Here is a 27718-nt window from a genome sequence, read left to right as displayed (position 1 = left end):
CCAGGCTTGATGAACAAGAGATGGTTTGGATGGAGGCTTTACTTTTTTTATTTTTTTTAAATTTATTTATTTATTTTTGGCTGTGTTGGGTCTTCGTTTCTGTGTGCAGGCTTTCTCTAGCTGCGGTGAGCGGGGGCTACTCTTCATCGTGGTGCGCGGACTTCTCATTGTCGTGGCTTCTCTTGTTATGGAGCACAGGCTCTAGACGCGCAGGCTCAGTAATTGTGGCTCACGGGCTTAGTTGCTCCACGGCATGTGGAATCTTCCCAGACCAGGGCTCAAACCCGTGTCCCCTGCGTTGGCAGGCAGATTCTTAACCACTGTGCCACCGGGGAAGCCCGGATGGAGCCTTTAGATAGCAGAACAGAATGTGAGACAAAGCAAAGGGGTAGAGGGCCCCTCATGTCTGCCTGCTGCTTTGACCACGGGAACAGGTGTGAGCAGAAAGAGATCAGGCAACAGATCAGAAAGACTCATCCCTCCCATCTCCATGGCGAGGGGGTCTGGAACCCCAAGCCCACACAATCCCCTCCCTGAGTGGCTAACAGCCCTATATTGCACAAGTGGAGGTGGGTGGGAACTTTATGGAGTTCTGCCTACATCAGCTCCCCAGGAAAACAATCTCAGCTAGAGCTGAGGGGTGGGACTAACAGGAGAATTTGAGCAACACAGGCCCCTTGGCCTCTTTCTTCACGAATGCACTTGGCATTTGGTTCTTGAGTTCAGGACGAGGGTTGTTCTGATGTCAGTTTTTATTTGCATTTGACTTAAATTGAAACCGAGGACCCGTCAGTGTCCTCCTCCTGTCTGGATTATGGCATTTCTCATGAGGATAGTTCCACAGTAGCCCATGCACTGACTGTGGTAAAGCTGTGGGGTCCATCCATGGGGCCCCTCTCCAACTCTGAGAGAGACCAGCTATCCTGCTGCATAGGTCCTGGCCAGGCGGGGAAGGAGTGGATAGGGCTGGGATGTTAAGTAGAGGCCAGCTTAGATGATGGGCAGAGTGAGCCCTGACAGGCATGCTGTGAACACCGAACCTGGGTTCTGTGCTGAGCTGCAGAGAAGCCAGAGCCCTGAGCAAAAGCTCACGCTGACCAGTGACACTGCAGGGAGAAAGTCCAGGGTCTCAAAGTAGAGAACAAGTACCAGGCAATACTTGATGATTTTCAGCATTCTTTCACATACATTATTCTAGTCCATCTTTTTGGTAGCTTCAGATTAAAAACACCAAGAAATTTATTTCTGCATTTGACATACAATATTTGCTATGCTGAAGGCATCTTGCAAGAGCCTTTACACCGTGGTCTCATTTAATTCTCTGAGCAGTTAGCTGTTGATGTGTAGCAGCTATAGAGTGTTCTACGGCAGACATAGAAATAGGCTGCCCTTAGTGTTAACTAGCAAACCTACAGGTAATGGGTTAACTAGCTCCTTGGGAGAGCAGAACCAAGAGACTGTCTTTATATGTGGGTCTACAGAGTCTGGAAATTCGCAAATCTTCAACCAAGGTTGGAGACAGAATTGGGATTTAGTTATAATCAAGTTGTCAGGCCCTAATCAATTGTGTGGGTTCCTGGATGTGTGTTTGTATGGATGTCTGGAATAAGAAGACCCCCCAGGGTTGGTGTTGGCGGAGGAATCCTGAAGTAGAATCCAGAAGTACAAAAAAAAGCGTTACTGTCTCCTCAACCAGGCCATCTCACTGGGGTGCAGGGGAGCACTCACATGCCTCATGCTTAGAGATGCTTCGTGATACCAACTCACCCTCTTACTGTGAGAGAGAGGGCAGTGCAGCCCTCGCCATCCCAGTGCTCACCAGGCAGTCATCTTCAATTTGGCCTTCCTTCATAAACTACTTGACAGTTATATTTCTCCTTTTAAATAAATCCATCAGCATCTGTGTCCTTTTAGACAGCTGACTTCTTCTCTCTGAACCCCAGCTTCCACATCTGTTTTTTTTTTTTTACATCTTTATTGGAGTATAATTGCTTTACAATGGTGTGTTAGTTTCTGCTTTATAACAAAGTGAAACACTTATACATATACGTATGTTCCCATATCTCTTCCCTCTTGCATCTCCCTCCCTCCCACCCTCCCTATTAACCCCTCTAGGTGGTCACAAAGCACCAAGCTGATCTCCCTGTGCTATGCGGCTGCTTCCCACTAGCTATCTATTTTATGTTTGGTAGTGTATATATGTCCATGCCACTCTCTCACTTTGTCCCAGCTTACCCTTCCCCCTCCCCATATCCTCAAGTCCATTCTCTAGTAGGTCTGTGTCTTTATTCCCATCTTACCCCTAGGTTCTTCATGACATTTTTTTCCCCTTAGATTCCATATTTATGTGTTAGCATACAGTATTTGTCTTTCTCTTTCTGACTTGCTTCACTCTGTATGACAGACTCTAGGTCCATCCAACTCACTACAAATAGCTCAATTTCGTTTCTTTTTATGGCTGAGTAATATTCCATTGTATATATGTGCCACATCTTTATCCATTCATCTGATGATGGACACTTAGGTGGCTTCCATGTCCTGGCTATTGTAAGTAGAGCTGCAATGAACATTTTGGTACATGACTCCTTTTGAATTATGGTTTTCTCAGGGTATATGCCCAGTAGTGGGATTGCTGTGTTGTATGGTAGTTCTATTTATAGTTTTTTAAGGAACCTCCATACTGTTCTCCACAGTGGCTGTATCAATTTACATTCCCACCAACAGTGCAAGAGGGTTCCCTTTTCTCCACACCCTCTCCAGCATTTATTGTTTCTAGATTTTTTGATGATGGCCATTCTGACTGGTGTGAGATGATATCTCATTGTAGTTTTGATTTGCATTTCTCTAATGATTAATGAAGTTGAGTATTCTTTCATGTGTTTGTTGGCAGTCTGTATATCTTCTTTGGAGAAATGTCTATTTAGGTCTTCTGCCCATTTTTGGATTGGGTTGTTTGGTTTTTTGTTATTGAGCTGCATGAGCTGCTTATAAATTTTGGAGATTAATCCTTTGTCAGTTTCTTCATTTGCAAATATGTTCTCCCATTCTGAGGGTTGTCTTTTGGTCTTGTTTATGGTTTCCTTTGCTGTGCAAAAGCTTTGAAGTTTCATTAGGTCCCATTTGTTTATTTTTGTTTTTATTTCCATTTCTCTGGGAGGTGGGTCAGAAAGAATCTTGCTGTGATTTGTCATAGAGTGTTCTGCCTATGTTTTCCTCTAAGAGTTTGATAGTTTCTGGCCTTACATTTAGGTCTCTAATCCATTTGAGCTTATTTTTGTGTATGGTGTTAGGGAGTGTTCTAATCTCATACTTTTACATGTACCTGTCCAGTTTTCCCAGCACCACTTATCGAAGAGGCTGTCCTTTCTCCACTGTACATTCCTGCCTCCTTTATCAACGATAAGGTGACATATGTGCGTGGGTTTATCTCTGGGCTTTCTATCCTGCTCCATTGATCTATATTTCTGTTTTTGTACCAGTACCACACATCTGTTTTTAAAAAAAGGATTATTGAGATGATTAAATTATAACATTTGTAAAGCACTTAGGAGTGAGAGAGGCACACACTACGTGGTCAGTTATTGGACAGTGGTGGTTTTTTTTTTTTTTTTTTGTGGTACGCGGGTCTCTCATTGTTGTGGCCTCTCCCGTTGCGGAGCACAGGCTCCAGACGCGCAGGCTCATTGGCCATGGCTCACGGGCCCAGCTGCTCCGGGGCACATGGGACCTTCCCGGACCGGGGCACGAACCCACGTCCCCTGCATCAGCAAGCGGACTCTCAACCACTGCGCCACCAGGGAAGCCCGGAAAGTGGTGTTTTGATTGTTGCATGTAATTGGTCACTGAACTTGGCTAACTGTGAGTCCTCCTTTGAAAGACAACTCTGCAGGTGATGCCAACTGGCTCAGGTTTTACTGACTCTGCCTCCCCTGGTGTCAATTTGCAAAGAGCTCACCATCTTATGGGGTCATGTCTGGGCAGCCAGCTAGCCTTCTCCAGGCCATTTCCCTTTGCATGAAACTCTGACGTGAAGGTATTATGTTACCAGGGTGGGGTGGGGCGGGGAGGGGGGGGTACCTCTTCTAGGGCCCGAGATGAGATCTTGTCTAACACTCAGAAATGAATCATAGGGACTTCCCTGGTGGCACAGTGGTTAAGAATCCACCTGCCAATGCAGGGGACACGAGTTCGACCCCTGGTCTGGGAAGATCCCAGATGCTACAGGGCAACTAATTCCGTGTGCCACAACTACTGAGCCTGCGCTCTAGAGCCCGTGAGCCACAACTGCTGAGCCCACGTACCACAACTACTGAAGCCCGCACGCCTAGAGCCCATGCTCTACAACAAGAGAAACCACCGCAATGAGAAGCCTGCGCACCTCAACGAAGAGTAACCCCTGTTCGCCACTAGAGAAAAGCCCGTGTGCAGCGACGAAGACCCAACGCAGCCAAAAAAGAAAAAAAAGAATCGTCTGAGGAAACGTGCATATTGACAAAATAAAACACTTTTTTGTAAATGAGTGTTTGAGCAGACAGCAGCAGGGTAGGGAACCTAGGAGAACTGCTCTGCCTCATGGCTTGCGGTCTCAGGATTTATGGAGGTTGGGTTAACTTTCTGGGTTGTCTCTAGCCAATCATTTTGCTTGTGCCCATATTTGGTCTGACTCAGGGCCCTTCCTGGCTGCACACACATCTCTCAGTCAAGACAGTTTCTATCACGAGGGAGTCTGGGAGGTTTGCAGGACTATTATGGGTTAGCACCTCCTCCGTCCTTTTTTCCCCTCCCAAATTCTTCTGGTTAGTTTTGGTGGCAGCTTGTTGGTTCCATGTTCCTTATTGAGACCTCTTGTTGTGAGACAACTCACATAAGCGGTTCTAACCTGGCCAGGACGGGTGGTTTCAGTCAGTAATTCCCTAACATTATCGTCCCCATTTAATGGGCAAGAGAAACTGAGACCTAAAGAGACTGAATGTCCAAGGTCACTCAGCTAATAAGAGGTAGGCTAGGCCCTGAACTCCAGTCTTTGACTTCAAACCCTCAGGTCTTCCCACAACTCTGGACTGTCTTGCCCCCAGTAAGTGGGAGGCTGTGCAATTGACAACCTTCTCTGTTCTTGCTGCAGCCACTGCCCTGAAGGTTATTTCTGCCTTAAAACATCTGACAACCCAGATTTTAACTATACCAGCTTTGACTCCTTTGCTTGGGCTTTCCTCTCACTGTTCCGCCTCATGACACAGGATTCCTGGGAACGCCTCTACCAGCAGGTATTGATCTGCATGTCCCCATACAGACTCAGTTGGAGGCTGGGGCATTGGCTGCATGGCTACGTTCTTCCTGGAGGACCCTGACCATGTCAGGGGCCCAAGTTCTCTAGGTACAAGTCTCTCTTCTTTCTTTTGAATCTGCAGACCCTGAGGGCTTCTGGGAAAATCTATATGTTTTTTTTCGTGCTTGTTATCTTCCTGGGGTCTTTCTACCTGGTGAATTTGATTTTGGCTGTGGTCACCATGGCATATGAGGAGCAGAACCAGGCAACCACTGATGAAATTGAAGCCAAGGAGAAGAAGTTCCAGGAGGCCCTTCAGATGCTCCGGACGGAGCAGGAGGTCAGTGAGGGGTGGATCTTTGTGAAATCTGTTGCAGGTTATACATTGTTGGGCAGATATCTGGACTAGCCTCTTAGAGTAAGACTGTCATTTTAGGGAACCATAGGAAGATTCATCTTATCTCAGGGACCATCTTAGGTTAGATTTTCTCATAAAAAATGAATGAAGAGCCTGTACAAGTGATTCACTGAGGGGTGCTCTTAGGAGGAGACTGAAGGAAACAGGATGGGACAGGGGAAGAATTAAACAAGGAAGTGGCCTCAGCTAGATACTACCTTTGGCCTGATCCCATGGGGAGCTCCAGGGCATGACTTGTTCCACAGGGTTACCCCTACCTGGAGGCAAGAACGCTGGCCCTTTGTACCTCCATACTTGCTCCAGTCAAATGTATAGTCAAAGAAAGTTTTCTGCAAATCCTGCAGCTGTAACCCATTAGTAACTAACATTCAAGCAGCTTGAGATGAGGGTACTGACCCGGTAAAAGAGATCTGGACAGGGCATCAACAGAGTTTACTACAGGGTGTGAATGAGGGAGGTGACTCTTCCTGCCATGTCTTAATCCAACCACCACCCAGGTCCTAATCCTGATCTCCTCTGGTTTAGATATCATCACCTCTGTGACACCCCATGTCTGGGGGACACACATTTATGCTAAGCTCATCCAGATACTGCTGTTCTCTCCTTTCAGGTGCTGGCAGCCCTGGGGGTTGACACAGCCTCTCTCCACTCCCACAATGGATCCCCTTTGGCCTCCAAAAATGCCAGTGTGAGAAGGCACAGAATGAAGCCAAGGGTGTCAGAGGGCTCCACAGATGACAACAAGTCACCCCAGACTGAGTCTTACAACGAGCACAGAATGGTAAGGGGCTCAGATTTGTGCCTTAAAGGTGACCCACCTTTCCAGCTGCCATGGACAATATGGAAGTGGGAAGAGGTTTGTAGCAGAGAGATATCTGGAGGCACAGAGACTAGGAGGACGTTTTGATAATACAGACCCTGCCTGCCACGCCCCCCAACCAATGGTAGCCTAAACTAGGACAGGGGCATTATGGATGGGGAAAAGGGTGGATTATAAAGACTTTTATGGGGACTCGAGGGAATAAACAAGATTGGGACTGTGGAATGTTGGAAAAGAAGGGAGAAGTCCAAAATGCCTCCCAGGTTTCCAGATTGGGCAGTTAGGTAGGTGGTGATTCTAAGGCAGTAACACTGGAGAAGAACCCTGGATTGTTTGTGACCTTGAACATGCTGACCTTGAGGTGTCTGTGGACCTGTGGACATCAAGGGTCAGCTTCCTTCTGATATTCTGATCTGCAGTTCTGGAGCAGGAGTGGGATCCTTGTTCGTGATGCTGAAATCATTTACAAGCTTCTTTCTGACCTCATGCCTCAGCCCCTGCAGCTCAAATTCTCCCCTACTGTTGGCACAGGAGATCCCAGCACCTGTCTCTGTGATAACAATCCAGCCTGGGAATAACTTCAGTACCTCACTTCAGACCCTGTAGCAATTCTCCCCACCATCATGACCCGCTACCTCCTACTCCAAGATTCCCTGTACTCACCAAGTTTCCTCCCACCAGCTCCTTCTCCCTTGAAAGTCCTATGTACCCCAAATATACCCTTTCCACACGCCTGAGAGATAATAACCCCTTTGTGGTAGAGTAGATCCCACAGTAACAGTATGGGAAAGGGGATCAACATGGCTATTTTTCAAGGCTGCTGACGCTCACTTCCCTCCCGATCCCTTTTCCTTGTGCTCCTCTGAAGGATGTTCTACTTTTTGGAATAGGATCTCTACAACCCCCAGACTTCCGTGTGCATGGACATACACAGGCACACTCCCATGCACACTGACCTCAGTGACACCGACACTTCAGCATTTATCAGAGTCTGTGCCCTTCCCTTCCTTGCTCTGCCTCTTTTGAGCAGCACCTGATATGGACAGGGCACAGTTCAGAAGCTGTTTCAAAGGGGATTTGACTAGGGCTCTGACAACCATGGAACAGGATGAATCACAGCTTCTGTGGACATGTCAGTGACACTCTGAATTGGGCTTTAATTTCTCCTATTCAGTCAGCCTCGCACAGGTTAGCACTTGGATGTCCAATAGTTGTCTGGTGTGTGTCTGTGTGCTTGTGTCTCCAGCTAGGTTTACCTTCAAAAGGAAAAAGAGGAACCATGTTTTGTTAATTCAGCAACACTAGGTGCTTGTTATAAAGAGTTGACTGAAACACAGTCCATTTCCCAAGGACTTCCATTTGGGTGGAGGAGGAAGATATAAAAATAGCTGTGTGTTGAGTGCTTTATTAGGGACACATAGATGGTGTTTGGGGAATAGAAGAGGAAACGTCTACTCTTATGAGGGTGAGGGTGTATCAGGAAAGGCTTCATGGAGGAGGGGATAATTTAAGTGAATAGTAAATAGTGAGTAGGGGTGTCCTCTAGTAATTGAGAACTGGGAGGGTTTGGGGAGGAATATTTTCCAGGCAGAAAGGAGGTCATGTTTATGCAAAGACAGGGAGGCATTGTTTGGGTACTTCCTTAATACTAACTGATTAACTGGAGTCCATTCAATAAGGCATCCTCTTCCTTCTTTCCCAGGTGTGTTATTGTAGTAAACACACCATAGGAAGTTTTAATAAAAAGCCATTTTCTGACCAGCAGTAATGAGAGAGAGGTTGGGGGTAGCACTTAGCAGAGAGACACAGCAGGGGTTTCAGGGAACACACAGGAAACCAGTTGGTTTGCTTGGAGGATGCATTTTAAAGGCACATCCGATACTTAGATTGGGACTGTCCACCATTTGTCAAATAGGTTAATTGTGAAATATTAGCTGGTGGCCAAGGAGGCACTGCTTGTCAAATACGGGACCAAAATTTTCTTCTTAGTTTCTTGGTTTGCTTAGTGCCCAAGTGCATATAATTCAGTTGTCCCATCTTTAATAAGGATATGCCAATTCTGTTCCTTTGCTTCAAAACTAGGAAGGATTCGTGGATTTTTATGAGTTCAATGTCCTTGGACATATATTCTAGGGAAAAAGCACTGTGTTTTTTAAATTAATTAATTAATTTTTGGCTGTGTTGGGTCTTCGTTGCTGCGCATGGGCTTTCTCTAGTTGCGGTGAGCGGGGACTACTCTTCGTTGCAGTACGTGGGCTTCTCTTGTTGCGGAGCACGGGCTCTAGGCACGCGGGCTTCAGTAGTTGTGGCTCGCAGGCTCCAGAGTGCAGGCTCAGTAGTTGTGGCGCACGGGCTTAGCTGTCCCGTGGCATCTGGGATCTTTCTGGACAAGGGATGGAACCCATGTCCCCTGCATTGGCAGGCGGATTCTTAACCACTGTGCCACGAGGGAAGTCCCTAGTGCTGTGGCGGACTTTAATACTGAATTACAGTGATGGTTTTTGAACAGGACTGGGCTCCAAATGATCAAGAAAGCAAATTTCACTTCTGTGGGAGAGGGGGATAGGTCAGGAGAGCTTTAATTGACAAAGTGTCCCAACTTTAGTAATTTAGTAAATAAAAGGAATTAAGGAAGGGGGAAAAATTCAGCATTATGATCAGAGTTTGATAGGAAGTCAGTATTTAGATTTTAGAAGCACTTTCTATGAGATGAGGACAGAATCGATAACTTGTCTGGTCAAGATCGTGGTCGTGGGAACTAGCCAACCCAGCACACTAACTCTCCAGGGGCTCTGGGCCTCTGAATTAGCTCCTTTCCTCTGGCAACTGTACACCACACAGTTCCCTTGGAGGAAGATTTTGATGGGAAATGTTTATTGATTTGGAGGAATGGCACTACTCTTCCAGGAAATTAGGCTGCAACTCTCCCTTCAATCTCCCCATTGTTGACTGTTCAACGTTTGCCTCGCGGGATCCTAGAAGCTCATTATATTACAAAGCTCTTATCTCCTCCTTTGCAAAACAAACTTTCACACCCATATAGGCTGGATCTAATGAATTGTCGAGCCTAATTTTCAGAAAATAAGAGCACTCGTTTGCTGAACCCTTTACTAAGCTTGTTCCTCTACTGGTGTACATAACTGTCTACTGAAGTCACAACTTTGCATTGAAGCAGGGAACTTAAGATACCTTTGTCCAGCACCATGGCCAAAGGCTGGCAAACAACTGACCCATCTGGGTGACAAGGTTGTCCTCTGACACATCCTTGGCCATGATGACCTATTTGCTGATCTTGAACACCTTGCAATCTCTTTTTGATCTTGGCCCTTTCCCAGGCTGTGTCAAGAATATTCTTTTCCTCTCTTTTCTCCCCATGTATACCTAGAATACCCCGTAGGTCTGTGTCTTTAATTTTCTATGGGAAGGTCACGAGGCTGAGGGCAGGGAGGTGGGAGTGGGGGTGGGGGTGGGGGGGAAGTGTTGGGTTCCAAATTTGCCTGCAGGATGCTCTTCCAGCCTGCCTTCTTTCTTGCTTTTTTGGGGCAATGCCCAGTCTTTCCTAGGCCTCACCTCGGGGAGACACCAGGCTAGCCATGGCAGTGTGTTCCATTTCCAGGCCCCTGGCCGAGACATCTCATTCCCTGATGGGGTCACAGATGATGGAGTCTTTCCTGGAGACTGTCAAAGCCATGGGGGCTCTCTGCTGCTGGGTAGGGATGCAAGCCAGCAAGGCCCCCTCCCTAGGAGTCCACTGCCTCAAACTCCCAGCCCTGGCTTAGGGCGTGGAGAAGATGGACCCCCAGCATTGCCCACTGGTGAGCTTGCCGCTGGAGCCATCGAAGTCTCGGTGAGTTTGTGAACGCTCCAGACTCTTTGGGGCTGCTCTCCGGCTAGAGGCCTCAGGCCAAGAAGCCCTGAGTGTCACCCGTGGAAGGATCCTTTAGACATCACTCTGCCCAGCACCTCCCATCTACCCCCATTTTACAGACAAGGCAGGTGAGACCCAGAGGGAGAGATTGGGTTTAACTGAGATCAAACAGGTATTCTGGTTTACTCTGCAGGACGGTGATACAGACTATTTTCCAATTGATATCATTTTTTCCCCCAGAGTTTCTCTGTCCCTACTCACTATCACGGCTTTAGAAATAGGCCTGTTTGCTTCCTGGACGAGTGTGAAAAAAAATTAAAGGTTCTTCTCTTCTTGCCTGTGACTCTGTGAAAACTACCTTGGGCTTGACAATTAAGACTCAGAGAAATCCTGGGAGGGGCCCCGGACAGATCTTAGCATAAGCAAAGTATCCCTGACTTTAGTTGGAGAAGCAATAACTTGCCAAAATGCACAAATTAGGCAACAGTGACTAACTGGCCAGCACTCTTAATAGAATAATCACAGAGTGTAATGGCAAATCAGGGACTCCTCATTGGATTGGAGCTGTGATTTAATTTAAGCTCTCCCTCCATCTTCAGTAATGACGCTTCTAGTGTTTTTTCTTTTCTTTTTTTTTTTTTCGGTATGCGGGCCACTCACTGTTGTGGCCTCTCCCGCTGCGGGGCACAGGCTCTGGGCGCGCAGGCTCAGCGACCATGGCTCACGGGCCCAGCTGCTCCGCGGCATGTGGGATCTTCCCAGACCGGGGCACGAACCCGTGTCCCCTGCATTGGCAGGCGGACTCTCAACCACTGTGCCACCAGGGAAGCCCCATTTTGGTTTTTTTGTTGTTGTTGTTTTTTGCCCTCTGGCCAGCCCAGGACACACAGTGGTTTACAAACCGACTTGTGAGCTGACCATTATATGGCTCTAGTGACTTGGATAAGTCTTACAGTGTTACCTTAGCTCCATCTCTGACTGGATGCATGGGATTCAGGGTCCCAGCAAGAAACAGATGAACCACTGCAGTGGGCAAGTGGAGAGGGTTTATGGAAGTATTTACAGAGATGTGCGCTGGGCTCAGGAACTAAGAAGGGGCAGTGAGGCGCCGAGGAACTAGCCACAGTGGGAAGCTGTAATAAGCCTAGGCTTAAGGGGTGAGGGGAAGGACCAGAGCCCAGCAAGACCTGCCCCTTTATGTGAGAGGCAGCCTGATGGAAGGTGGCCCAGCCACAGCCCAGCAGGGAAGAAGCCAGCTGGCAAATAGCCAGCTCCTCTCTCCTCCCAGCCTCAGATCTCCTGTCTGTGCCTCCCACTGGCCAAACCTGACCAGAACCAGAGGGTGAGGGTGATGCAGTTTGCTCAGGTCACCCTCCATGGGTACAGAGCAGGACAGAGATGGTAGAGAGTAGGTCTCCAAGACCTACCAAGAGAATCACCAACCCAAAGTCCTCAAGTCAAAGCCAGGCTTCAGGGTCCTCTTGGAGGTGCTTTAACTCTCTAGAAAATGCCTCATTCAGGAAACCGTGTTATTACTCTGTGGATTACCACTTTCCTGGATATTCCAGCCTTGATTCATTTTAGTGAAATTATCTGGCTAGTGCAAGATTAACTCTTTAATCCCTTCCATGTCACATGGACCTGAACATCAGTCACAGCTGTGCCATTTACCAAGTGAGTCACCTTTAGCAAGTCCCTTAAATTCCTCAAGCCTCCATGTCTCCCCTTATAAAGACCTTATAAAAAGGTTTCTAAATGGCTGAAGGGTTAAATGGAATCACAAAGTGCCTTCATTTATGTACACATCTGACCAATAACAGCAGTAGATGCTAGAACCTTTTGTTGAGTCCTCATGGTTGAGAAATTTCTAAACTTTCTTTATATGTACTATATACCTATGAGCTTCACCTATAGCAAATGCTCAATAAATACTTGTTGAATTTGGACTCTGAATGGTTAGTGCAGTGCTGAGTCAGCTACAATGGGCCTGGGACTCCCCACATCCAGGGTAAGTGTGTGACTAGAGTTAGGGCCCTGGCACAGAATCCAGACAGAGCTTCCAATAAAGGCCCAGAGAGAGAAGAGTCAAAAGGATTGTGTCAGAAACTAAGAATTGAACAATCAAGACACAACAAATATTCCCTCAGAAAGAGAGAGACCATGTGGAATAGGAACTGGGTCGTATGTTGGGAAGAGAAATGGGCCTCTTAGGAGGGAGGTCAAGGAAGCCTATCATGGAGTAGGAATTCTCTGTAAATGTCATATGTGCAGCCCGGCAGAAGTCCAATAATGACTGCCTGGCCTGATGCCCTTGCAACTCCCACTACCCTTTGGTAGAAACCTCAGAGACCCTTGAGGCAGCCCCCTCCCCACCCTGGTGCCCAGGAACCTGTCTTAGGGAAGGACTCTGCAAAGCCTCAGGTGAGGCCAGGTCATCTGTTAGCTACGAACTCAGGCTCTGGTTGCACCCCAGCTCCGTGTCACGCTGTTCCTCACATCTGAGCTCTTACCCCAAGTTCATGGAGTAGCCCCTTTACTCCAAGCATGACTGCAGAGGACCGTAGCTTCACTGGGCAGCTCGCAACCACCCAAGAGAGGCCAATAAGAAGCTGAGTGATCTGTTTTTGCCACTGAAGAATTTAGGGGAATGTCTTGACTCTGTTTTTGTCCCAGCAGGCATCTGATGCAGGACAGAAGACTTACTTGACAGCAGAATACTTGAATGAACATTTCCGAACCCAAAGGGCAATGAGTGTTGTCAGTATCATGACCTCTGTCCTCGAGGGTAAGTATTGCTCATTGGAACTTCCACTCACTGTGCCATGAGGAGTCCCCATATGAGCAGAAGATGGGATGCCCCAAACCTGTGTCGAAGAGCACCCATCTCTGTGTCCTGGGATACTCCTCATTTTTATGCCCTTGTCCCCATTACCCTTTATCAGTGTGGTTTTTAAAATGTGGATAAATTTTCAAAAACAATAGAATCCACTGAATGAAATGCTCTAGTTCATTTCTTGTTCAAATTAACATCTGCTTCATATGTATTCACAAAACTGGATTTTAAAAAGTGATCCAGCAGGCACAGAGAATTTCAAGCTACCACTCAGGTATGCAAGAAATTTAACAGTCTTTAATTTTCAAACATGGAAAAATTGTTCCCATGTGTTTCATGGCAGTGACTTTTATGGTTATAACTTAATTTCTGTCTCAAGCTCATGCTGAACATTAGAAGGCAGTTTAAGTAAATTAATCCTCCAGTTTAACTAAATCCTTGTCAATTCAGGGTTCCATCAATCAGGTGGGAATCCACTCAGCCTCCCCAGGGATGGATCTAAATTCTAACTGCTTACACCAAGCCACAGGGTGGAGGAAGAGAATGGCCACCTGGCACTCAAGTACCAAAGAGCACGGCTGTATCCTTCTCACCCTGAGTATAAGACCTGTCTTCTTATCCAGCCTTTCTTTTGCCTAAGGGCATGGAAAACATGGCCTTAGTCATATCTAGTTATTCATCTCCTCTGGACAAATTTAAAATGTCCTGAGCTGGAGGATGGAGAAGGGAGTTTGGATGTTGGTGTGTCCCTGAGAAGGGGCCCTGTGTACTCTCCTCCCAGCCCTGGGCTGAATTCTAACTGCAGGGGAGGGCATGGTGGACAACAGACAACAACAACAAAATGTTTGAGTGATTTGAAAACAGAGCCAACCTGTACCTTACTTTCTAGGTGAAGCTGGAGGCAGCAAATCTTAGACAGAGACCCTCATGCCTAGTATGACACAGAAACCATAGGGTAGCATGGGCCAGTCACATGCCTGGGTAGAGAAGAACTGAGGCAGCCTCAAAGGGTGCTCTGTGGCCCCAGCATGACAGGAGAGTATCTGGATGATCACCTTGTTCCCATTGAAGGCTGCAGAAGGAGATGAGTGAGAGGCAAAGAGGGAACAGCCATCTCCATGGCTCTCCCACCAGCGACGACCAAATGGGAACATTGATGACTCAAGTGAAATACACTTGGCAATGACTTAGGACCAGCTCAACCCTCCACCAACCTTCAGCTCCCCAGAACTCAGACACAACTTCGGATAACGAAGTAGTAGCAGACGTTGAGTTAACCAAAACAAAGTCCCCTGGTTGGAGACTTGAAGTATAAATTGAATTCAGTTACGGGAGAGAAAACCCCATAAGCTACATTTCTTGCATAACTGAGTTTGTGTTTTGAGAAATGTGTACCTATGCTAGTAACAACAGTGTTGTTGTTATTTTTGCTCATGGATAACTATTTAATAATTACTCATCAGCAGAGAGTGAGGATTAGAGAGGTGGAGGAGGAGGGAGAGGTTGGAGGAGAGGGAAGGTAGAGAGAAATGCTGGTCTGGAAGATTGAAGGAATGAAATGGAGAAACACAGGGCAGTGACAAGCTGGGACCAGTCAGCGTGGTTGTGGATTTTTCCCAACGAGGTTCAGTTGGTTGGGCGCAGGTACAGAGTCATCTCCATGTTGGGTTTATTCAGAGTTGGGGTTTTGCCAGGCAAGTACAATGGAGCGGGGAGAGGGCAAGGGAACTGAGGTGTCTGCAAGGGAGTATAAAGGGGGTGGACATGAAATGTAAGCTGGGTAAGTTGAGAAGCAAAGACATGCATGACCTTTGCGATGGATGGTTAAAAAGTGTACGGTCCATGGTCTGGAGAACTGAATGGGAACAGAGGTTGGGTTGTACTTGCTAGACTACAGGGGCTCAAAAAGGAGGAAAAGGGTGAGTGCTGAAGTGGAGATGAGAGGTGTTATAAGGTGTTATAATGGGAGTTATAAGTAATGACAAGGTCTAGAAGCTGGCCATGGGGTGGGGGTCTGAGTCCATGCCCGGCTGAGAGCTGTCATTGACCACACCTGTGATGCAGAACTCGAGGAGTCTAAACAGAGGTGCCCACCCTGCTTGACCAGCTTGGCTCGGAAGTATCTGATCTGGGATTGCTGCCCCACGTGGGTGAAGCTTAAGACCCTTCTCTTCGTGATTGTGACGGACCCCTTTGCAGAGCTCACAATCACCCTGTGCATTGTGGTGAACACCATCTTCATGGCCATGGAGCACTACGGCATGAGTCCCGCTTTCGAAGCCATGCTTCAGATTGGCAACATTGTGAGTGCCCTGGCAGCCACTGCCTGTGCTGTCAGATCTGTGGGGCTCTGGGTGGGGTAGCAGCATGCCCTCATTCACTGGAGTGTTGATCTTGCTGGCTGAGAGCAGTGTGGGAGATGTGTAGACACTTAGTGCAGGAAGTCAAGTCTGGAGGACCAGGCTGAGCTGCTGGGAATTGCTTTGGGATGAACGAGCACAGGGAAGTGGACAGAGAGAGCCCTGACCTAGGGGCAGCTAGCCTCCCCTTTGCAGAACTTAGGACAGCCACCTGAATTCTCAGCATTGCAGCTGCCACTACCTCGAAATGATGATAAATGCCACTTTCCCATCTAAAGACAACCTATGGACTTGCAAATTTCCTTCCAATTTTATTGCTTTTGTGACTGCAAAACACAGTGTCTGTGGTTTTTCAATGCTGTCATTTAAGTGCAGAAGAGTGGGGGAGGGAGGGGAAGATAATGAGAGAGAGGGAACCTGGGATCATGCTTGCTGTTGTCACAAAAGTGTCAGGGAGTCAGAACTTTTTTTAAAATCTGGTTCAGACAGGACTTTCCTTTAAATTTTCCTCCATAACTTTGTAGTATAATTTTCTTTGAACAACACAAAGTCCATACTGGATTTCCCTACATGCTGAGTAAAGTGTCAGACTCAGAGGAGAACTGTCCTCAGCCTGTGCCCCACAGGAACAGTAATGATAGCCAACTTTATTTGATCACCTACTCAAGACCAGACGTGGCCTCAGATGCTTCTCATGGGTTATCTCATGTTATTGTCACAAAACCCCAATATGGTAGGTACTATTATTATGCCCCTTCACAGATGGAAAAACGGAGGCACAGGAGGTTAACTAATTTGCCCAGGGTGCTAGAGGTGAGTAAGTGACAGCATCAAGATTTGAACCCAGGCCAACTGGCTCTGAAGCCCACACCTCTCAACTCCTGGGTGCTAAACCCCATCACAGGACGTGCTAGTGTGTGTGTGTGTGTGTGTGTGTGTGTGTGTGTGTGCGCACACATGCACACAAGAAAAGCAGAAGCTGTGAAGGTCAGGGTCCTGCCTCCATGTCCACACCACTGTCCACTCCACTGCAGGTGGCTTACTAGTTCCACCAGGACCATACAGCTCTTCTAACTCCTTGTAGGCTGCAGACTTAGGTGGAAGGAGGGATCCCAGAGGAAATGTGACTGCTCTTCTCTAGAAATCTCCCCCTTTCCCAGAATCCAGGGATGTGAAAATGATGCCAGTAGGTTCTGGGATACTGTGGAGCCAGCATGCCTTACGTTTCAGCAGCACCTAGGCTAAGAAGACACATGCTATGTAAAGTTGATATGAAAAGGGGAAATGGAAAGAGAAGGGAGAGCTTATTGCCAAGAAGTCATCATAGACCCCAAAGGGTCAGACGGAAGAGACCTCTGAGCCCGCACCTTGTTTTACAGATGGAGAAGCTGAGGCAAGAAAGACCAAAGGCCTTTACCACTGTGACAGAGCCCAGTGACATTTTTTAAAAAGAAAGAAAGGCAGGCACTGTGTGGTGCTTATGATGAGTCAGGTGCTTTATAAGTGTCTTCTCAGCGTCACAACGCGCTATGAGGTTATCACCACCCTCGCAGCACAAAAGAGAGCCTTAAGACTCAGAGAGGTTCAGTATCCTGCCCAAGGTAGCACAGGTGGGGAAGGTGGAGCCAGAGGTGGCCCAGGTCTCTCTAGAGCACAGGACCTCATCGCCCCACCCCCACACCACGCTGACTTGCCTACAAAGGGCACTCAGTAGATGCTCTTTGCATCTCACAGTTGCCATCTTGTGGCATCAGTCAAGTGCCTTAAACTCTCAGCCACTTCCTTCTCTGTAAAAGGGATGTAACTACCTCTGTTTCCCAGGCTGGCGAGAAGCTCTGTTGAGAACAAATGAGAGAAAAACACCTGACTCTGATCTTTGGTTTCTTCCTTACCTGTCACCCTTCCCTGCTGGTTGGTGTGTGACCCAAGCCTGGCCCTGACCTCTCTCAATGTCAGAATTCTATCCTGTTTAAGACCATTAAAGATACTCAGAGCTGAAAGAATCTTAGAGACAATGTATTATTATTGTTCTTACTAATAGCTATTATTGATTAATGAAGTACTGTCTGCCAGGACCTTTGCTAAGAATTGCGTATGCATTATCTCACTTAAAGCCCATTATACAGATGAGGAAATTGAGGTAGAGAGGATGCACTCCTTGTCCAAGCTTATACAAGCTAGGAATGGCTGAGTTGACATTTTTCTCTGGGTCTGTGTTGCCCCACGATCCCTGCTTTTAAACTACTGAACCAGATTGACTTCTCATTTACATAATTATATAATAATTATTATCCTAATGATTATCCACTTACTCCATGTCCAACACCATTCAAACGGAAACACTGAAGCATGGAAACACTAATGTGTATTCCCTGAGCACTGATCCAGAGATTTCTCTCTGCTGCCACACTGAGTGTTCCCATCCCCAATCCGTCAGGAGCCTGCAGATAATATAGAAACAGAATAAAAACGAGGTAAAGGGATTTGCCACTTTACAAACACGACATTTTCCCCCTGCTCTATTTGTCATTGTCACCCGACCCCACAGACCCTGCTGAGATGGATCCCTGTTTCTGTCCGCAGGTCTTTACTGTGTTTTTTACTGCTGAAATGGTCTTCAAAATCATAGCGTTCGATCCCTACTATTACTTCCAGAAGAAGTGGAACATCTTTGATTGCATCATCGTCACAGTGAGCCTGATAGAGCTGGGTGCGGTCAGGAAGGGGAGCCTGACAGTGCTGCGGACCTTCCGCCTGGTAATGTACTCTTTTGGCAACTTGGGGAACCCCCACGTGGACATCCAAGGAGGCTCCCCGCTGGAAACGGACTCTGTCCTTTGGGGACCCCACCAGCCAGCTCCCTCTTCCTCTTCATTCCCTGTGGGAGGAGGCAGGGCATGGCTCCTGGGAGCCAGAGACGTGGTGCTTTGCACTTACTCAAAGTGGGGGTGTGCCCTTTCCTCTCTGGGCCTGGCTCCCCTCATCTGCGCTAAGAGGAGACTTCCTAGCACCCTCTTGTTCTCTTACCAAATAACAGTAAATGATAATCATAGCAACTACTCTTTCTTGAGTTCTGACGATGCATGAAGCACAGAGCTAAACCCTTGACATAACACATCTCATTTTATGCCTACATCACCCTGAGAGAGTTGCTTTTACTATCACCACAGATAGATGAGGGAAACTGAGACAGAGTGGTTAAATGATGGCCCAAAGTCTCCCTGCTGCTGAGTGAGCCTCAGACCTGCATTTCAAAGCCAGGCTGCCTGACTCCAGAGTCCCAGCTCTGATCATCCTCTGATTCCCTTGGTCCCCAAATCACAGCCCCAATGTCTCACCCACCTCAAAAACTGCCTCCTACTAGCCTCCCGTCCTGGCTCTTCTCCCAACTCAGCTCCAGGACGCCTTCTGCAGGATGCGTTCCCTTATTCTTAACAAAAGAGATGTCCCCCTGATGTCTGTGTCTGTAAGGCAAGTCACCCACCTTGTTTTATTTCTTCAAGAATATCGTGGCCCCTGCACTTCATTTTAGAATCAATTTGCCAAGTTACATACCCACCTACACACAAAATTGTTGGGTTTGGGGGTTTTTTTCCTATTAGGACTGCAGTAATTTATAGATCAGTTTGGGAAGAAATATAACCTTTATGTTATGTAGTCTTCTGATCCACAAAAATGGCACACAATCTATTTATTTCAGTCTTTCAATAGTTTTATAATTTCTCCATAAGGGACTTCCTGCATATCTTTTGCTAGATTTATTCCTAGATATTCCCTAGTTCATTACGCTATTTCAAATGAAACCTCTTTTTAAATGTTCTTTTCTGGGGTTTGGGTTGGTTTTTTTTGTTTGTTTTGTTTTTTTGCTAGCACTTTGCTATTTAATATTTTTGGATCCAGATAGCTCTGTTATTAATTCTCATGACTTATCTATGCAATCTTTTAAATTTGTTAACAGAATCATATCATATGCAAATGATGAGTTTTGTTTCTTCTTTTCTAATCCTTATACCATTTGGTTCTTTTTATTACATTTCTGTGCTGGTTAGGACATCCAGTACACTGTAGAAAAGATGTGTTAATAGCACACATTTTTGCTGTTTTCCTGATCTCAGAGAAAATGCTTTCAGTATTTCAGCAAGTCTGATATTTGTGGCAGGTTTTTTAAGAAGATTGTTTTAAAAACTCCTTTATCAGTTTAGGAAGTTGTCTTGTTTGTTTGTTTGTTTTTGTTTTTGTTTTTTTGCGGTACGCGGGCCTCTCACTGTTGTGGCCTCTCCCGTTGCGGAGCACAGGCTCCGGACGCGCAGGCTCAGCGGACATGGCTCACAGGCCCAGCCGCTCACACGGCATGTGGGATCCTCCCGGACCGGGGCACGAACCCGTGTCCCCTGCATCGGCAGGCGGACTCTCAACCACTGCGCCACCAGGGAAGCCCGGAAGTTCTCTTTTGTTAAGAATATTAATCATGAATGGATGTTTAATTTTATCAGACAATTGTTCTGCATGATTAAGATAATCACATGATTTTCTCTAATCTGTTAAAGCAGTGAATTATACTAATTGATTTTCTAATGTTAAATAAACTTTGCATTCCTGGCATAAACCCAACTTGATCATGATACACTTTTTATACATTGGAAGATTCAGTTTGCTAATAATTAAAAAAATATTTTGCCTCCATATTGATCAGTAATATTTGGCCTGTAATTTTCCTTACTTGCATTGTCCTTGCTAGGTTTTAGTATCTAGGCATCAAGGTTATGCTAATCTCCATAAAAAGAAGTGAGGAATATTCCTCTTCTTCTACACCCAATCTTTGGGTAAGACTGGAATTATTGTTTCTTGTAAGTTTGGTAGAATTCACTAATTAAGCCATCTGCAAGTCAAGATTTTTCATTACTGATTTAATTTTCTTAATGGCTGTGAAACTACTCAGATTTTCAATTTCTCGAATTGGTTTTGGTAAGTTATTATTTTTCTAAAAAAATTTCCTTCTTATCTAAATTTTTAATTTTATTGACACTAAGTTGTATATGCTATGCTGTTACATTTTAATGCTCCATATCACATGTACTTATGTTATCCTTTTCTTTCTTTAAAAATAGTCATTTGTGCTTTCTTTTATCTATTTTTATTAGTCTCGCCAAAGATCGTCAATTTAATGTCTTTTCAAAGAACCATCTATTAGCTTGTCGATCCTCTCTACTTCATTGTTGTTTTCTATTTCAATTAATCCTGCATCTTATCTTAATTGCAGCTTACATTCCACATATTTTATTCTTTACTAACTTCTTAGGTTGGAATTTTCAGCCTATTTCCTTTTCCAATATATTCATTGAAGACTTCAATTTCCTTCTAAGAACTGCTTTAATATGTAGATTTTTCCTTATTTTATTTATTTTATTTATTTATTTATTTATTTATTTATTTTTGGCTGAATTGGGTCTTTGTTGCTATGCGCAGGTTTCCTCTAGTTGCGGCGAGTGGGGGCTACTCTTCGTCGTGGTGTGCGGGCTTCTTATTGCGGTGGCTTCTCTTGTTGCGGAGCACAGGCTCTAGGTGTGCGGGCTTCAGTAGTTGTGGCTCGTGGGCTCTAGAGCGCAGGCTCAGTAGCTGCAGCGCACAGGCTTAGTTGCTCCACAGCACGTGGGATCCTTCCGGACCAGGGCTCGAGCCCGTGTCCCCTGCATTGGCAGGCGGATTCTTAACCACTGTGCCACCAGGAAAGCCCCAGAATTTTCCTTATTGTTTGGTTCTAAATATTTCCTAATTTCAGATTTGATTTATTCTTTGACTCAAAGGCTAATTAGAAGCATGGTTCTTAATTTTGAAATGTATGTGGTATTTCTAGTTATCTTTATGCCATTGAGTTCTAGCTTAATTGTATTATACTCAGAAAACATACACTGTATGATTTTAATGCTTTGAAATTTATTGATAATCTCATTTTGGCTCAGTATAGTGAAAATGTTCCTTATGCACTTGAAAAGAATGCGTCTTCTGCAGTTGTATGGTGCAATACTCTGCATATATATCCATTGGGTAGAGAAAGTTCATTGTGTAGTCCAGATATTCTATATCCCTGCTTATTTTAGCAATTACTGAGATGGTAGTGTATAAAAATATCTTTCACTATGATTACGGCGTGATGTTTCTCCTTACGGTTCTATCTGGAGGCTATGTTATTAAATGCATACATATTTTAAGTTATTATATCTTCCCAGTGGAGCGAAACTTTTATCAGTGAGAATTGACCTTGTTCATCCCTAGAAATGCTTTTTGCCTTAAAAGTCTCTTTTGCCTGTAGTAATTAAACAACTCTGTTTTCTTTTAGTTTGGAATTTGCCTGATATATCTCTATCTATCCTTTTACTTCCAGCCTTTGCATATCTTTCAGGTTGTTATATGTCTGCTGTAAATAGTATGCAGTCAGATTTTGGATTCTTATTCAATCCACTCTTTGTCTTCTAACCAAAGCATTTAGTCTACTTATTTTATTGTGAATACTGATAATATTTGGATGTGTGTCTATCATTATATTCTCGGTTTTCTATTTGTTTCCTCTGTTGTAGCATTTTTGTTCTCTCTCTTCTTGATTTATTTTGGACTGTTTGTTTTTCCTTGTTCCATTTTCCTCCTTTATTGGTTTGGAAACTAAATACTCTGTTTCTATTCTTTGAGTGGTTACCTTAGAAATGACAGCATGTATTGTTAACTTAAAGTCAAAAGTTAGCTAAAATCTTTACTTTTCAGGACAAATTTTTATTCCAGTTACCCCTTCCCAACTTACTATCGTGTTAATTATTTTAATTTTATCTTGTTTTTAAAAGCTATATGACTTAATTGATGATAAATAATTCCAGATTTGTACAAACACTTCTGAAAATTCAGTAGCTTAGCCCAATAAAGGTTTATTCCTCACTCATGTCATAGTCTGATGCAAGCCAGTCAGCTCTAGGTGGGACTCCTTCTAGAAGTGACTGTGCCATATCTGAAGGCCTGTACAACCTTCAAAGCTTGCCTCCTGCTTGTGGAAAGATGGCAAAGTTTACACAGTCAAAGGCTTTTTTAGTCAGGGCTCATGGTTTCTTTTGCAATACAATTCCTTCAAAACTTAGATGGTTTCAGACCTCTGTGTGTGTTATACATCCAGAGTGCTTTCTATGACAAAGTTCTCAGTTCTGCTTTGTTTCTTTGCTCTCTTGTCCTCCTGCCTCTCTCTGCCTCAAATGGTGGCTACGCCATTAATAGCATCTTTGCTAAGATGTGCTTCATTTCATTGAAAAATTTAACTGGCCTTGAACTCATAAAGACTTAATCCCATTGCTCACTCTTTGAGATCTAAAGCAATGTACTTCCCTAAACCTTCAAGACTAAACTTCTGGATTATTTTATTTTATTTAAGTATAGTGATTTGCAATGTTGTGTTAATTTCTGCTGTACAGAAAAGTGACTCAGTTATACATTAAACTTCTGGATTCTATTTCCTTTTATTTCTTATCAATCAACCAAATATTCCCTGAACTCATCTCTTTCTTGTAATGTCTTGACAAACGTAACCAACTACAACTGACACATGATACTAAGGTTCTGTTTTACAGACCCTTTACCTAGTGCTACTGGTTCATGATCTGCCCCAGAATTATTGCAGACCATCGTTTTGCCCCTGCAACACAGATCAACACTTTCCAAGGATTCTTCTATCAGTTTCCTTGTTGTACACCACGTGATCACTAAGCCAGTGCCACATATCCAATGTGTTGAAATGGCTCTCTGCAATGTACCAATTTCTACATTACTCAAGAGAAGTACAACTAGTTGTAATGACAATCTCTAAATCTGTGAGTTAACATAATAGAGGTTTATGTTTACAGCATATTCAGTGCTGGTTGGGAAACTCTCCTGGTTTGTCTGCTCCAAGTAGTGACTCAGTGACTCAGGATGGTGTGATGTCACCACCATCTTCAATGGGTGGCCTCCATGGTGGCCATAGGAGGGGAAGAGAAAGTGCATGATGTTTTATGGCTCTGCCTGAAAGTAGTGTACATTACTTCTGTCTCCATCTCCATTCCATCAGCCAGAACCCAATAATATGACCTCAACTATTTGCAAGTAAAGTGGGAAAACAGTCTTCCTTTGTGTCTGAGAGGAGTAAAAGTGAATGGTGACCATATAGCCAGTCTCTGCCCTACCCCGTGAAACTTTACTGTTGTGTCCATTCAATGTTTGTTTAGATTCACTCTTATACCTAGAGCTTCCTTGCTGTTTATCCATTCTTGCACATAATACGTTCCTTCTGGGATCACTTTCTTTCCGCCTGAAGTGCATCATTTAGAATTTCTTTCAGTGAGTGCCTTCTGGCAGTAACCTCTCTCAGTTTTATCTAAAATTTGCCGTTCAATTTGCCCTTATCTTTTTTTTTTCTTTTTAATTTGGTTGTGCCGGGTCTTAGTTGCGGCAGGAGGGCTCCTTAGTTGTAGCTCGCTGTCTCCTTGGTTGTGGCATGAGAACTCTTAGTTGTGGCATGCATGTGGGATTTGGTTCCCTGACCAGGGATCGAACCCAGGCCCCAGCATTGGGAGCACAGAGTCTTAACCACTGCGCCACCAGGGAAGTCCCATGCCCTTGTCTTGAGAGATATTTCTTATGGGATCTCGCCTTAATGGTGGGAGAAATTCCTGTTATACTGTCTATCTTAGGCAGCCCTGGGATGTGTTTCCTGATTGCTGTGCCTCATGAGAGCATTAAAACTTATGCTCAGATTCATCAGTTTTGCAAATGTCTTCAGAGAAAAGCTGACTTCAGCAATCTGTTTATATCTCTGAATTCCCGTAGTTATTTAATTTTTGGCTAAAGAATTACTTACTTTATTGACAGATCATTAATGCACTTAAGATTTTATTATCTAGCATTTTTAGTAACTTTTTGATGGAAAGGGGAACCCAAGGGGGACCCAGTATAGTCTACCATATTAGTCCATCTTCTGATATTCTTCACAAGTTCGAGGCCCATTTCATCACCAAGTGGTGACCTCCTCAGTAGAGGGCAGATGTTAGACTTACCTTGCATTCTATTCCAAAAGTAAAGCATCCTCATTAAAGTAAGTTCCAGATTAGATCTAAGGTGAACACAGACCGCCTCCATCACAAAGAAAAATATGTATGGAGCTTCCTGCATAAGAGGATTAAACCTTGGGACTTATTGCTGTGTTGGGTGATAAAACTGCTGCTACTGTGTCCAGCACAGCATCCCAGCTCCTTGGCCAGTGCCTGGCTCTTAGTAAGGGCTCCATAAATACCCCATGACAGCTGAGCTCACATATTTCTTTCTAACAAATTAGAGAACCACACAAATGTATTTTTTAAATGTTTGGACATCTTTATACATGGTGCTTTTGTTCTCCTGTGGGACTTAGCACATTTGGCTTTACAGTGAAGACTTTCTGGGTCTTTGCCTTATCTCTGCAACTAAACCATTAGTTCCATGAGGACAGGAGTCCACAGACTTCTCTCCATATACCTCACAGGCTAGTACAGTGCTATGTATGTGCGTGGCTGGTGTCCAACAAAGTAGGTAGATTGGTTGGTCAATTAAATAAACATATGAATCCCAGGTTCATGAAATCACAGATACTTGCCATTTCAGAGATGGTGGGGTAAAAGATGTTGTCCAAGGCCTCAGGATGAGAAATGCCCCAAGATGATGGGTAGCCAATACCTCTCAAATGCAGTTGGTTGTGCCCTACCTGCAGGAAGCTAGCCTCTCTTCAGGTCAAAGGTGGGCTCTTCTCACACATTTATGAGCTCCATCATACCCCACTCCACCCCATAGAATAGATCTACATTCAGGAGGCTTGTGGCTATAGAACAGAGTACACGTCACACGACCAACACCCCAATATGAGACCCCTAACTTTGCCACAGTCAGTGGAGCACATTAGTAGTACATAGGAACCATATAGAGTTGGTCATATTTTTGAGTAACTGGTGACATATGAAGAAAGGTCTTTGAAAGCAGCTTCCCGGGATCAACCCACGTTGATGGAATGAGCTACCTTGTGCTTTTTTTGTTTCTGGCCAAGACTGGAGATGAAAGGTGATGGAAGCAGCCACCAGGACCTGACACGGTCTCTGTTTCTCTGCAGCTGCGGGTCTTCAAGCTGGCCAAGTCATGGCCGACCTTAAACACGCTCATCAAGATCATCGGCAACTCGGTGGGGGCTCTGGGGAACCTCACCATCATCCTGGCCATCATTGTCTTCGTCTTTGCTCTGGTTGGCAAGCAGCTCCTCGGGGACAACTACCGTGACAACCGGCGCAAAATCTCAGCACCTAACGAAGAATGGCCACGCTGGCACATGCACGACTTCTTCCACTCCTTCCTCATCGTCTTCCGGATCCTCTGTGGAGAGTGGATTGAGAACATGTGGGCCTGCATGGAAGTCGGCCAGAAGTCCATTTGCCTCATCCTTTTCTTGACGGTTATGGTGCTGGGCAACCTGGTGGTGAGTGCATGGGCAATGCAGGAGACTTCCATATTATCCTAGAAAGTTTGACATTGCACATGTCTTGCCCACATTGTACCTCCCTGACTGAAAAGTCTTCACACTTTTCCAAGTTGTACGGGACACATAAGAAATATCTGTTGGGAAGCAGCTGGAATAAGCCCATATGACAGAGCAGGAAAGACCTAATGTAGAATCCCAGCTCCACCTCTAGTAAAGTTGGGTGACCCAGCACAAGAGACAATCTCCCAAGCTTTAATTTCCTTAAAATCAAGAAAATAGTGCTTACTTATGGGCTTACTGGGAGAATTAAATTACAGGAACAACATACACAAATTGCCTAGTACAGTTTCTGGGCCAAGGCAGGAAGTCAATAAATGGTAGCTGTTAGTTGTTGAAGGAAAATTTCCCTTCCCCATTGTGGGGTTCTCAGAGGTATTTCTGTCGGGGGTGGGGGGGAGTAGAGTTACATAGGTTCTAGCTAGGAGCAGGAGGGGAGGCACAATGGGACAAGAGGAAGGAGAGGAGCTGGATCCTGGACAACATCCAATGCCATGACAATAACAAAATCCACTCTCAGGTTTGCGGGGAGCCCCTCTGGAGGCCTTTCTCCCAATTGGCCCCAGCACCCCTTCTCTGGCCCAGTCTGGCTCCTTGTCCTCAGTTGTCTCCACTCCCTCAAGTTCTGGGTGTCTTTGCTCTCCCAGCCTTGACCAGGGTGAGGGGAGGGTGTTATTTTTAGGAACCCCCTTTCTTTTTTTTAATTGAAGTATAGTTGATTTACCATATTGTGTTAGTTTCAGATGTACAGAATAGCGATTTGGTTTTTTTCCATTATAGATGATTACAAGATGTTGAGTATAATTCCATGTGCTATACTGTAAATCTTTGTTGCTTATCTATTTTATGTATAGTAGTTTGTATCTGTTAATCTCATACTCCTAATTTATCCCTCTCCCCTACCTTTCCCCTTTGGTAACCATAAGTTTGTTTTCTATGTCTGTGAGTCTGTTTCTGTTTTGTATATAAATTCATTTGTATTATTTTTTAGATTCCACACATAAGTGATATCATATAGTAATTTTCTTTCTCTGTCTGACTTATTTCACTAAGCATTATATTCTTTAGGTCCATCCATGTTGTTGCAAATGGCAGTATTTCATTCTTTTTTATGGCTGAGTAATATTCATTGTATATATAGACCACATCTTCTTAAGCCAGTCGTCTATTGATGGGCACTTGGGTTGCTTCCATGTCTTGCAGGAGCCCCTTTCTTATTGCCTTGGAAGTCAACCAACTTGAATTCTTTTCCCATAAGAGTTTTACAGATAAGAGAAAGCTAAACCAAGAAAGAGGATGAAAAAACAAATCCAGACTCTTCAAAGTCTTTCCCAACAGGGTCCCTGAGCCAGAGGTGCCTTCTGCCTGCTCTCCCGAGTAGGGGGCTGGACAAAACTCCTTTCTTCCAGGCTGAGTTCCCCATCCCTGCAGTGTCACAGAGGCCCCTGACCCTGAGGCAGGAAGTTTGCCTTTCCGAGCACTTTTATATCCTCGTGCCATTTCCTCTTCACAACCACTCTGACAGGTAGGGGGTCCCGAAGGACACGAAGTTGGAAGCAGAGAGGAGATGTGCCCAGGATTCCAGA

General features: G+C 45.1%; 1 protein-coding gene across 1 annotated transcript in view; it reads left to right on the top strand.

The window, feature by feature from the left end:
• The window catches only part of SCN10A (sodium voltage-gated channel alpha subunit 10), an 89880-nt gene that overhangs the window by 36420 nt on the left and 25742 nt on the right, over positions 1-27718 (top strand). Inside the window, exons 10-17 of the mRNA XM_049693626.1 lie at positions 5123-5264; positions 5409-5606; positions 6295-6465; positions 10058-10351; positions 13049-13157; positions 15270-15508; positions 18149-18322; positions 25713-26072. Coding sequence (XP_049549583.1) covers positions 5123-5264; positions 5409-5606; positions 6295-6465; positions 10058-10351; positions 13049-13157; positions 15270-15508; positions 18149-18322; positions 25713-26072 — 1687 coding nt within the window. The remainder of the gene's footprint in view (positions 1-5122; positions 5265-5408; positions 5607-6294; positions 6466-10057; positions 10352-13048; positions 13158-15269; positions 15509-18148; positions 18323-25712; positions 26073-27718) is intronic.

This window comes from Orcinus orca, chromosome 10, assembly GCF_937001465.1.
Source record: "Orcinus orca chromosome 10, mOrcOrc1.1, whole genome shotgun sequence".
NCBI classification, from domain to species: Eukaryota; Metazoa; Chordata; class Mammalia; order Artiodactyla; family Delphinidae; genus Orcinus; species Orcinus orca.
The sequence above is the reverse complement of the archived record's forward strand: the minus strand, read 5'-3'. Positions and strand labels throughout refer to the sequence as shown.